Source organism: Myxine glutinosa, chromosome 1 (assembly GCF_964187855.1).
Source record: "Myxine glutinosa chromosome 1, kmMyxGlut1.1, whole genome shotgun sequence".
In the NCBI taxonomy this organism is placed as follows: domain Eukaryota; kingdom Metazoa; phylum Chordata; class Myxini; order Myxiniformes; family Myxinidae; genus Myxine; species Myxine glutinosa.
The window spans coordinates 215,315,891-215,328,345 of record NC_136261.1 but is presented as its reverse complement, the minus strand read 5'-3'; the positions used below and the strand labels follow the sequence as shown (position 1 = coordinate 215,328,345).

Genomic DNA, 12,455 nt, shown 5'->3' with positions numbered 1-12,455 from the left:
GAGATAAATTGCACGTCCTGAAGTAGCATCTCGTTTGATAGCTTTCGGGCCGTGTTTGTCCGGAGTTACAACACAACACAACATGCATTTTAAGGCCATGTTCCCTGCTAGAGCGGGGGTTAGCCTTGCGGTCCCCATGACAATCTTCTCCATTTTGCCCTATTTTCTGCATCTCTCCTTGTTAACCCCCTTGCCCGCATTTCTTCTTCCACCATCTTTAGCCAAGTCTTTCTCGGTCTTCCCCGTCCTCTACTTCCTTCTACATTAACTTCCATCATTCTTCTCAACCAGTCACTTTCATCCTTCCTCAATACATGACCAAACCATCTCAACCTGTTCCTCTTCACAGCATCAATCACAGGCAATATTCCCATCATCTTTCGCAATTCATCATTTGTCTTCCTCTCTCTCAACGATACTCCGCACATCCATCGAACCATTCGCATTTCCACCCTTTCCAGCCTTCGTTGCTGCTCTACGTTCATTACCCATGTCTCGCTCCCATAAATCATAACACTTCTCACACATGCAGCATACACCTTTCCCTTCAGCTTCAGCGACACTCTCCTCCTCATCAGCACGCCACTCAGTTCCCGAAACTTCTTCCATGCACATCTCACTCGAGCAACCGTTGCCGAGTCTGATCCACCTTCTCCATTCAGCATGTCTCCGAGGTAGCAAAATGTTTTCACACCTTCCAGCTTCACGCCGTCTCCAAGATCCAACTCAACATTTCCTCCATCTGCAGCTCCCTCTGTGCACACCTTACATTTGAATGTAGCTGCCACACTGGTTAATGACCCTCTCAGACCACTACATTTTTGATGAACCCACTCAGCACACATTGTACATTGAATGGAGTTCACTCCGACACCCTTCCTGCACACAGCACACGGCCACTTCCCAGTTCTTTCCACCTCACTACATGCTTTACCACTTGCCATCACCTTTGTCTTTCCGATATTCACCTTCAGACCTTTTGTCTCCATACATTCCTTCCACTTGTTCATCTTTTCCTTCAGTCCATCCATACTTTCCGCAATCAACACCAGATCATCTGCATACAACAACTCCCACGGTAAACCCTCCTTTATGGTCTGAGCCAGCACCTCCATCACAGCTACAAATAGTAGTGGACTTAGTACCGACCCCTGATGCACTCCCACCTTCACCTCAAACTCACCACTGTTCCCGTCCTTCGTCCTTACAGCTGTGCGTGCTCTTTTGTACATTGCCATCACTACTCTGATCAACCATTCCTCCACTCCTAACTTCCTCAATGCCCATGTCAATACTTTGCGTGGAACCCTATCGAATGCTTTCTCCAGATCAACAAACCCAAAAAAGAACTTCTTCCTCTTATCCATGTACTTCTCCTGCAACTGCCTCACAATGAAAAGCGCATCTGTCGTTCCTCTTCCTGGCATAAATCCAAACTGCATTTCGTCGATCTTCACTTTCTTCCTTATCCTCCTCTCCAACACCCTTTCCAATACCTTCATTCCATGCTCCAATAACTTTATCGCTCGGTACGAGCCACACTCCAGATGGTCACCTTTCCCCTTGTATGGAGGGACGAGGGTACTCAGTTCCCAATCCACTGGAATGCGGCCTTCTTTCACCACCAGATTACAGATCTCTGTCATTCTCTTCACACCCCAACTTCCTGCTGCCTTCAACATATCTCCCACAACTCCCGTCGGCCCTCCCGCTTTTCCACTCTTCATTGCTTTTATCGCTTCTTCAACTTCCTTCTCAGTTATCTTCTCTGCCGGTCCTAAAACTGGGTTACTCTCTATGTTGCCATCCCATTCATTCTCTGTATTCAACAGCATTTCCATATATCTTTTCCATCTTCCTTTAATTCCATCTGGGTCGACAACGATTTGCCCGGAGTTAGACGCGGGGAATTGCGTCAACAGTGCGGTAGCCATTCCGCTATCACCCGAGCAAAGAGGATGGTGGGCGAGACCCATCGCCATGTAGGCGATCATCAGAATACATCGTGCTATGGTATATGATCATCTAGTCATCTGAATACATCGTGCTATGGTATATGATCATCTAGCTTGATACGACATTCCCCTGCAGTGACCGAGTGCCGTGAAAGTCTATGAAGATCCCGCTCAACGTCTTTAGAAACTGCTGCCAGACGAGGCTCGCTGTCTGTCCGTTAATCGGGACAGAGATGACGGCGCTGACAAGACGAACATCCGTGCTGTGGAGAGTCCTCGAGTGGTGCCAGACGAGCCTCATGCGTTGAGGCGACTCCGGGCAGTGGAGTTCGCCGGCCTCGTTGAGTAGCCACGCGTCGGTGGGATTCCGACCAGCAGCAATTGGGGCCGCCGGCCTCGCCGAGTACGGCCTGCGAGGGGAATCGCACGCGATTCGCGTGTAGGTGGGGTTCCATCCAGCGATGGTGCAGCGTGCGCGTCGTACATAGAAGGGATTCCATCCCGCGATGGGTGCAGCGCGCGTGATTCGCGCGTAGGAGGTGATTCCGATGAGCAGCGATCGGTATCGCCGGCCTCACAGAGTAGTGCCCGCGATGGGTGCAGCGCGCGTGATTCGTGCGTAGGAGGTGATTCCGACGAGCAGCGATCGGAATCGCCGGCCTCGCAGAGTAGTGCCCGCGATGGGTGCAGCGTGCGGCTTCGCGTAGGAGGTGATCCGACGAGCAGCGATCGGAATCGCCGGCCTCACAGAGTTGTGCCCGCGATGGGTGCAGCGCGCGCGATTCACGCGTAGGAGGTGATTCCAACGAGCAGCGATCGGTCGGGTAGGCCGGCCGATCGGTCGGGTAGGCCGGCCGAGTGAGACATGACAGACATGGGAGTCGTGAACACTCGCGTGGAAATCTCATCTCGGGCCGAGGCACGCAAATCTAAGAGACAAAGCCGTTAGCGTTTCCCGCAACCGAGGCTAGACTCGTACCTTCGGCTCCAAGCACGTCCGTCGACCCGACGGGGTTTCAGCCGCAGGACGTTTCCCAGTAGCATCGTTCTCCAGGCGTCTTGCTGGAGTCGTGCTTTGACGCCGCGGTTCCGGAACAAAATGCTTGCGAGGTTCCGATGCATCCGGTCCCTTCATGGCAGACTGGCAGCGAGAGTAGTCAGAGATCCGTGGCTGGAGCTAGCTCGACGGGTCCTCCGCTGGGCATTCTTCTCCGAGGTGTGCATCGCGGAGCGTGGAGAAAGTCGGGAAACGCTCATCTGGGATCTGGGATCTGCGATCACCCAGCCAGTGTCCTGCCATTTCCGCAGATCTTGATTGATATTAAGTGTTGTGAAAATGAACCAAGTCCACAACTTTGTCCCATAGGTAGGTTTAATATCAATCAGATCTCTGGCATCATCCTGTAAAATACGATCATGCAATATATATATCAGGATCTTGGCATCAAATAGGAGGGATCGATTATATTAGTCAATGCAAGCAAGCCTAGAATATGTGCGAGTACGTACCATTCAAGTCTACATGTCATAGTATAATGTCGCAGGAGTGGCCCCGAGTCGCGGACGTCCGAGGTCTTATAGACGCCTCAGCGGTTTAAGTGAGCATCACACCTGGGTTCAACTTTGATACAATGCAGCACATGATATATTTTCACAACATTCTCCCCGCCGTTAGAACTACACTGCCGCTAGGCAGGAAGCAAGCGTGCGTCAGCATTAATTGATTGGGGATGTCATTCCATGTCAGTCGGTCCATCCGTAGCGGTCAGGGTGGCGATACAATGCAGCACATGATACATTTTCACGACACATACTTTCCGCAATCAACACCAGATCATCTGCACACAACAACTCCCACGGTGAACCCTCCTTTACGTTCTGAGCCAGCACCCCCATCACAGCTACAAATAGTAGTGGACTTAGTACCGACCCCTGATGCAGTCCCACCTTCACCTCAAACTCACCACTGTTCCCGTCCTTCGTCTTTACAGCTGTGCGCGCTATTTTGTACATTGCCATCACTACTCTGATCAACCATTCCTCCACTCCTAACTTCCTCAATGCCCATGTCAATACTTCGTGTGGAACCCGATCGAATGCTTTCTCCAGATCAACAAACCCAAGAAACAACCTCTTCCTCTTCTCCATGTACTTCTCCTGCAACTGCCTCACAATAAAGAGCGCGTCTGTCGTTCCTCTTCCTGGCATAAATCCAAACTGCATTTCGTCGATCTTCACCTTCTCCCTTGTCCTCCTCTCCAACACCCTTTCCAATACCTTCATTCCATGCTCCAATAACTTTATCGCTCGGTACGAGCCACACTCCAGAGGGTCACCTTTCCCCTTGTATAGAGGGACGAGGGTACTCAGTTCCCAATCCACTGGAATGCGGCCTTCTTTCACCACCAGATTACAGATCTCTGTCATTCTCTTCACACCCCCAACTTCCTGCTGCCTTCAACATATCTCCCACAACTCCCGTCGGCCCTCCCGCTTTTCTACTCTTCATTGCTTTTATCGCTTCCTCAACTTCCTTCTCAGTTATCTTCTCTGCCGGTCCTAAAACTGGGTTACTCTCTTTGTTGCCATCCCATTCATTCTCTGTATTCAACAGCATTTCCATATATCTTTTCCATCTTCCTTTAATTCCATCTGGGTCCACAACGATTTTTTCCACTTCATCCTTCAAGCAACTCACCCCCATCACATCACACCTCTCTTTCGCTCTCTGCTTTGCAATCCTGAATACCGCTCTCTGACCCTCTTCCGAATCCAAGCGTTCTCCGAACATTTTCCTGCATGCCTCCTGCGCCTTTGCTGCCTCTTTCGTTGCAGCCTTCTTGGCTGCCTAAAACTTACATGTTCTGCTTTTTCTGCTCCCGTACCCTTCGCTTTCTGCCACTCCTTGAACTTCTTCCTCTTCTTGTCAATCCTCTTTCCAACTTCATCATCCCACCACCATGTTTCATCCACGTACCTCACCAACGGCTCCCAACAGACTATCTTTCATTGACATCCAACCACTTTCAAGCTCAACCACATCATCCTCTACCCTACTCAGCCTCTCTTTTAATGCATCCCATACTGTCACCTCTTTCAACCTCCACACCTTCATTCTCGGTTGGCACTTCACCCGCCGAGCTCTCCTCGCACCTTTCACCCTTATGTCGCAGACAACCAAGTGGTGCTGTGAAACAGCCGCCTCCCCCGGGATCACCTTTGTGCCCCCTATCTCGCTTACACACCATCAGGTAGTCAACAGTTGTCGTCGACCCACCTGACGTGCATGTAACAAGCTTATTATCTTCTTTCTGGAACTGAGTATTACAAATCAACAAATCAGCTCCATCAGAAAACTCCAAAATCCTTTCACCTTCTCCATTTCTCACACCATATCCGTAACCCCCATGAACTCCCTCAAAACCGTCCATACTCCTTCCCACATGTCCATTTAGGTCTCCTCCTACCACAACAACTTCCTCATCTTTCACGTTTTCCATCAGCTTCTCTCGCACACCAGAACTTGTCCTTCTCTTCATCGCTCCGACCATCCTGCGGAGCATATCCCGAGATGACGTTCACCAAGAGCTTTCCAATCATCATTTTCACCATCGTCAACCTATCACTCACTCTAGTCACACTCACCACACTGTCTACAAACTCCTCAGAAAACAGGACACCAGCACCATTCACGCCCTCTGCGCACCCTTGCCACACAAACTTGTATTTCTGTCCCTGCCTACCCTTCACCATTCTAACACCACTTCCCTTCCATCTCGTCTCTTGCACACAACATATGTCCACTCTTCTTCTGACCAATACTTCCACCACTTCTCCTGATCTCCCTGTCATTGTCCCTACATTCCATGTCCCAAACCTCAGAAACCGATCTCCACTTCGGGCTGTACCCTGCCCATATGTAGTTGTAATTGTCATGGTCATAGGGTCATGGTCTTTGGAAAGGTAGTCATAAATTTACTTGCTTGAAATAGTTGCAAATTAATTTACTTGGGGAAAAAATCCTTAATTTCCATTTGTCATTTGCCACTTTCCAAAGAAGAAGAAAGCAATCCCAAAGAAGAAGAAGGCAGAAAGCATATACAGCAATACCTCATTTAGCATTGTAGATGCATTCCAGAAGGACACGGTGCTAAGGGAAATTATTTTAAACGGGGTCTAATTTCCCATACACTTGCATGTATTATTGGGGGGATGTGCTCTGATAACGTTATAATTGTAATTATAACTTCCATTGGCATCGTTGATAGCATGATGTGGATTAATATACAGTATGTCGATGCTAAAATAATACATATCTGAAAAAAATACACATAATAAATAAATTAACAAAAACAAAGTTAATTTAACACGCACCATTCTTATCTCAGAGTTAACGTCGGTCGTATTTGATGCCACCGAATGCTTTTGCTCCAGTGTGGCATTGGTGGGGTCGGTAGAAGTTGCTTGGGAGAGGGAGGGATGGTGGGGTTATTCGCGTCACCCTCATCAGAATCTGGTGCAGGTGCAAGCTGTTTTTTTCTTGAAGAATGAGTCATGAGAAATTTGTCTTGGCATCTCCTGTTTTTTTTGTTTTTTTTCCTCCTAAAGCTCATTGTCGCATGAAAAAGCATTCAACATCATTCTTTTCACTGCAGTACTGCACTCCAAGTCAGGATTATTTTTATACATGAGATCCAGAGCCACATTAACTTTTTCAGGATGCTTGAAAGAATTTTGCACATTAAAATCCTCTCTGGTTGGTCCTTTTCTGTTGCTTCTTCAGCCCGTTGTTGTTGGATCTCTATCAGGTCCTCGTTGGTCAAGCCCCCTCCCCATGAGAGTTCAGCAACTCCTCCACATCTCCTGTGTTGACTTTGGCGAATCTCGGCGATTTAATTGTGCAGTGTGGGTAGCTCGGGTTTGAATCCCATTAAGTCGTTGATGCACTGATGTTGATGCAGTCGTTGATGTTTTGAACGCGGCCAAACCTTCCTCCAAACACCGTTCATGCAGTTGTCCGTGACTTCCCTCCATGCCCAAGCGATCTTTTCAATGGCTTTCATGATGTTAAAAGGCTGCAAGAAGTCTTGAATGGAGTGGATATCTTTGCCATCGGTCTCACGGATTAGCTGAGAAAAGTTATGCCACAAGTAGTAAGCCTTGAATGCTGCGATGGTGCCCTGATCCATCGGCTGTCAGAGAGAAGTTGTGTTTGGAGGAAGAAACACAACTGCAGCTTTGATGCCAGGTGATAAGGAGTCCAGGTCGATTGGGTGACCTGGTGCGTTGTCCAATATTCACAGTAATATTTCTCAAAGCAATAAAAGTGCATGAAAGTAGCACAAAAACAACAACTACACGTCATAAAATATCCATTTTTGCATGTTTTACTTCATTTTACATCATCAGTGACCCTCACAGATAGGTATGCAACGTTATGTTTGTGAAGTACAACATGTCTTTTGATTAAATTGTCAGCGAAGTGACGGGAGGCTCGCCTCGTAAGTTATGAATTGTGAGAAAATGACAAACAACAACATCCTCCAAGCTCCTCATGAAATGAAATAACATCCTTAGACCGAAATGAAAGCAATTTACACAAAAAGGTGCAAGCAAACAAATATAGCACTCAAAAGTTGAGCAACAAAGTCATTATAAATACATTATTTAAGCGAAAAAAATAAATAAAGCAAATGAAAAAGTAAAAGAATGGTGAAACTGTAGTCTGTTCCATTACCAAGCAGCTTGTAGAGCGCTCGGCAAGCGGCTTAAAGACTCAAGCAAGCATTCCACCAAAATGGTTGATAAGGAACGGCTTGCTTGGCAAGCGATTAACTATTCATAGTTATTAAGGTCAGGCATTTGATGATGAGCGCTTTATCGGACAGAAACCGTTCCGACCTGTTCCAAGACGAGGCATTTTTGTAGGCCGAAACAAAATGGCAGATCAAGACCAAACCAATGTGCGATGAACGCGGGCTGACCAAGGATGAAGCCTGTTTTGTTGTAACTACCATTTCCAAGATGGCTACCAAATGTATAACAACTTGCTAATTTCAATCTTTATGGAGTTACGCTCTCATGATGACAGAAACATGCAATTTGGTGCACATGTAACTTTATTATATGTTGAATCGAAATGATTGGTAACCCATACGAAGAGCACGTACATAGTTCATAAGCAACAGTTTGAGTTCTGAAACATTTGCCGAGTACTTAAATTGTGAATACTGTTCACATTTTTCTTCCAACCATATCCGCATATCCATCATTTTCATCACCTGGTGTTGGCTTGGCGGTTAGGGTGCCGGCTTGGGATCTTAGTATCCTGGGTTCGAATCCCGGTCGATTGCTGAATTAACGGCAGGGGGGTTGACTCAGCCTGTCATCCTTCTGAGATCGGCAAATTGAGTACCAGTTCACTGGTAATTCCCTGTGTGTCGCAAGAGGCGACTAACAGGGTTGGTGGCGGGAAGGGCATCCGGCCATAAAACATTGCTTCAAAAAGGGGACCAAGGTGCCCGAAAAAGGCCAACCCCTGCTCTGTGGGGAAAATGGCCTCTAAAGGTGGTTCTTTCATCATTTTCATCACCCTCTCTGCTTTGGTAAGCCATCTTTTGTGAGATGCACAATGCAGCAGCAGTGACCTGGTGTGCATATTGTGAACTCGTGGCATGGCTGTCTCTCGAGATTGCATTTGCCTTCTCGGTGGCCTTAAGCAGGTTGCACAATTGCTCCGACACATCCACTATTGTCTACCCAGTCACCAATAATTTACAACAACACCATCTCGAAATGAAGAGCCCCCCTCCCCCACCCCCCCCCCCCCCCCCTGACATTCTGATGTAGTTCCTCATTGTACGGACCTGTGTCCTATTGAATCTCTTTTGCGATTACAAACAGTGGCTGATCCAATTCAATGACAGGAGTTTGTCCTAGATTGACTTTTCGGGTGTCCTTATCTGTCACCATAATGGCATGTCATTGTGCACTTTCTGTGAAGAGTGGCAACAATGCAGCGATATCCGGTAGCCTGGTAATTCTAGACTGATGGGAAGCATGGAATGTGACATGGCTCAGAGGTCATCATAGGTGTCTGGAAAAAAAAAAGAACATTACATAGCATGCAGTGTCATATATAGCTATAGACACTGCATGGCAGAGTAATATCTATGATACTTCAATATAATAGGAATAATAAATCTGAAATAATGTATGCAAGCTCCATCAAAATCACTGTAATCATTCATGTACAGTCGGACCCCGACATTCGCGGATCCAACATTCGTGGGTTCCATGTATTCGCGGTTGATAAAATGAGGCTTGCTTCTACATTAGTGACACTGTGTCCCGTGTATTCACGGTTTTTTGCAGGCACATAAAAAAATATTTTAGCTGCACTATAAGTCACCTTCGCGTGATGTCCCACCATTCACCATCTGTGGCCTTTTTCATGAATCAGGAACTGCCAGGAACCTACAACATAGCCCCCTTTTCCCCATTGAAACAGTGGCACGACGTTCACGGATTTCCCTTGACGTTCATGGATGTTTGACCTTGGTCTTGACCAGGACCTTAGTCTTGACATTCGCCGGGAGCCTATCCCCCTCATTTCCCATTGAAGCAATGCCCCCACATTTGCGGTTCCTATGTTTGCGGCATTTTCCAGGAACGTTTCCCCCCACGAATGTCGGAGTCCGACTGTACTGCCTGTCAGACGGGTTGACCTATGCTGAAACCCAAATATAATATAATGTATTTGACACATATCATTTGCAGTTACAACTGAAAATTAAAGATAGGTTGACAACAATAACTACAACAAGCTAAAACTACAAACTAGCTATACCTGTGCCTCAAAAGTCAAAACACTATATAAACGAAAGTAAGTTAGTTGGTGGAGTCTGTTGCTATGCACTATTATATAACATATGCTTTCCATGTTGCTTTGCTATGGACTTCTGTAATACTTTGGAGTTTGTGTGTACACAGCACAATACAACTGGACTTCCCCAAGTGATATAAGTGGTGGAAGGGTGGTTATTTGTCTATAACCAGTGTGGGAGTTTCAAAAGATTGGGGCAAAGTGACTTCTCCATTGGCAGGAAGCATGAAGTACTACAAGCATGCAATGTTTAAGTCCCCAAAGTTTGTTAAGTCTGTTTATATGTCCTCCTTGTCATTTCCAATTGGCTTAAATTGGTCGTCACTATGAAAATCATCATTGCTGGGCAATATTAAGGAAGATGACATTTTATGCTCAAACGTTTCATCACACTTTATTCAGTGTACAGTTTACCAAAAGTTTCATGCTTCAATCAAAAAGTGAACAATCTTTACCTGAACTGCTGTACTCATGTATTTTCCGTCATTTTCTTAGGAATAGAGTGCAGCGATGCTCCTGGCCCTCCAACCCGAGCAGAGGAGCAGCTTTGCCTGCTTCCTGAACCAAGCCACCCTCCTGAGCGTGTCCCCCATGCCACGCCTCCTGAACACCGTCCACCTGAACCTCCTGAACCCCCACCTGAGTTTGAGGAGGAGGAGGATGAGGATGAGTTTGCAGATCCAAATGCAGGTGTGAAGAAGGCACTAATGCAGATGTTGGAACAGCATAAGCAGCAGAACACCAATGAAGACACACTTACACAATACCAGCAACGGGAGTACACTGCCATGGACTTCCATTACTCAGCAAATTCCGCTTTTGCTGCAGAGCGCTTTCACCCAACAGACATATTCCCCTTAGTCAAAGGTGCGGACTGCATGCCACCCACGGATTTTGTACCTGGTCTATCGCTCCTCGATAACCTTGCAGTTTCATCATACAGGGACATCTTTAATACGATGCCAGCCTCGGCCACTATTGCCGGGCCTCAAGCCCTGCCAGGCTCCTTGTCAAGCTTCCTGCCCTCAACAACTCATCCCAGCGGTGTGCTCACTCAATTTCTTGGAGATCAGGACCTTAGGTTTGAATATGGCCAGATTCCAGGCAGGGCACTCACGAGCATAATGCAGGGTGCTGACAATTCCACGACTGTGGTGACACAGACTTATGAGGATGGGTATACAACCGGATCTGTGGTGGGTGGAGTGCCACGAACAGTGGTGTCGAGCATAGCCTGGCCATCACCCACTCCAAACAACCAAGGTTTTTCCCAACCTTATAGACCTGATACTACACAGAGCAGGGGGTACCCTTATTGATATCCAACCTGGCTGGCCTGCTGTCATTACACCTCTTTCAACATGTTACAATAACCTCCTATCTTCCTTGCAGTCATGGCCCAAGTGCATTTTCACAAATCCAAAGGGCCATCTGATATTTTTTTCCTGCTTTTCATTTTGTCATCTTTCTTTTACATCTTCTTCTGTTTGGCCTTTGCCATAAATGTTGAGGTCTTGGCCTGCCCAAAGTTGTTGGTCGAAATCGTTGGTGTTGGCACAATGGTGGTCGAAATTGGCATCACTCAAAACCTCTTTAGCCTCCTTCCATCACTGGCAAGATTCAAACTGGATTGCAGAAATCGCACGCAAATTTTCTCCTCTACCGTCTTCAATTCATGAGGGAGCTTCAACATCAGTTATTCTGGCTTTGTTTGTGTTGAGGTTTTAAACATGCTGGGCCTGTGGGCTTTGGTGGAGAGGGGGGAGGGGTCACTTGAATGTAAAACTGATGTGACAGTGCGATGACGATATCATGACATGGAGCGCAACATCTTTTGTCAAGTGAGTCCTTGACAATATTGCCAAGAACAAAAAATGATTGAAAAATCAAATGCCTATAATTTTCGTTTCGCTGCGCTGGTTTGTTTCCTTTTGATTTTTATGTAATTGGATAGTTTGGATTTGGCAAAAGTCTGCGTCAAACCAAGAAAAACCTCTTCCCCAGTTGAACATTTTTCACATTGCCCACAATAAGATGTACTGTACTTTTTGATAAGCTTCACTACTAAGTCCCTCTCTCTGTTACCTGTTTGACGCTGCTGTGGTCCACCAGCAGCTCAGATACTAGATGACGTTATGGTGTGTGCCACATGAGAGAGAGGAATACCTGTTTGGATACAGCTGTCAACACTGTATATTTTGCAATGAGTTGACAAGTAAAGTCCCTGTAAATTCCTTTGTGTGCTGTTTATTACTGCGTTTTTATCGGATGGAATTGAAAGGGTATGATATTTTCATGTTATTAAACGGCAATTTCCCGATTGTTTGACAGATTAAAAGTGACCACGAACGAAAACCTGTGTTCCTGAGTCATAATTGAGAAAAGACTAACCGCACTCATTCTGGAAGGGGGAGTGTTAGTGTTGGTGATGATGAGGTCCATAATGATGTGCAACTCCATATTTAACTGCATTTTGTTTTTCCGACCATGATTTGACAGGTCAATTTACACCATATACAAACATTTGCATCGTACATCACATATAATATATATATAATATATATATATATATATATTGTTGTGGATTCGGGGGTCGGCGCTCCCCTTATCAAGGG

General features: G+C 46.5%; 1 protein-coding gene across 3 annotated transcripts in view; it reads left to right on the top strand.

Annotated features, from left to right (window-relative positions):
- Nucleotides 1-12,195, top strand: part of LOC137433817 (uncharacterized) — a 214,313-nt gene extending 202,118 nt beyond the window's left edge. For all 3 annotated transcript variants that reach the window (XM_068126204.2, XM_068126212.2, XM_068126196.2), the window contains exon 15: nucleotides 10,336-12,195. In XM_068126204.2, coding sequence (XP_067982305.2) covers nucleotides 10,336-11,159 — 824 coding nt within the window. In that variant the 3' untranslated portion in view covers nucleotides 11,160-12,195. The remainder of the gene's footprint in view (nucleotides 1-10,335) is intronic.
- Nucleotides 12,196-12,455: the final 260 nt, after the last annotated feature.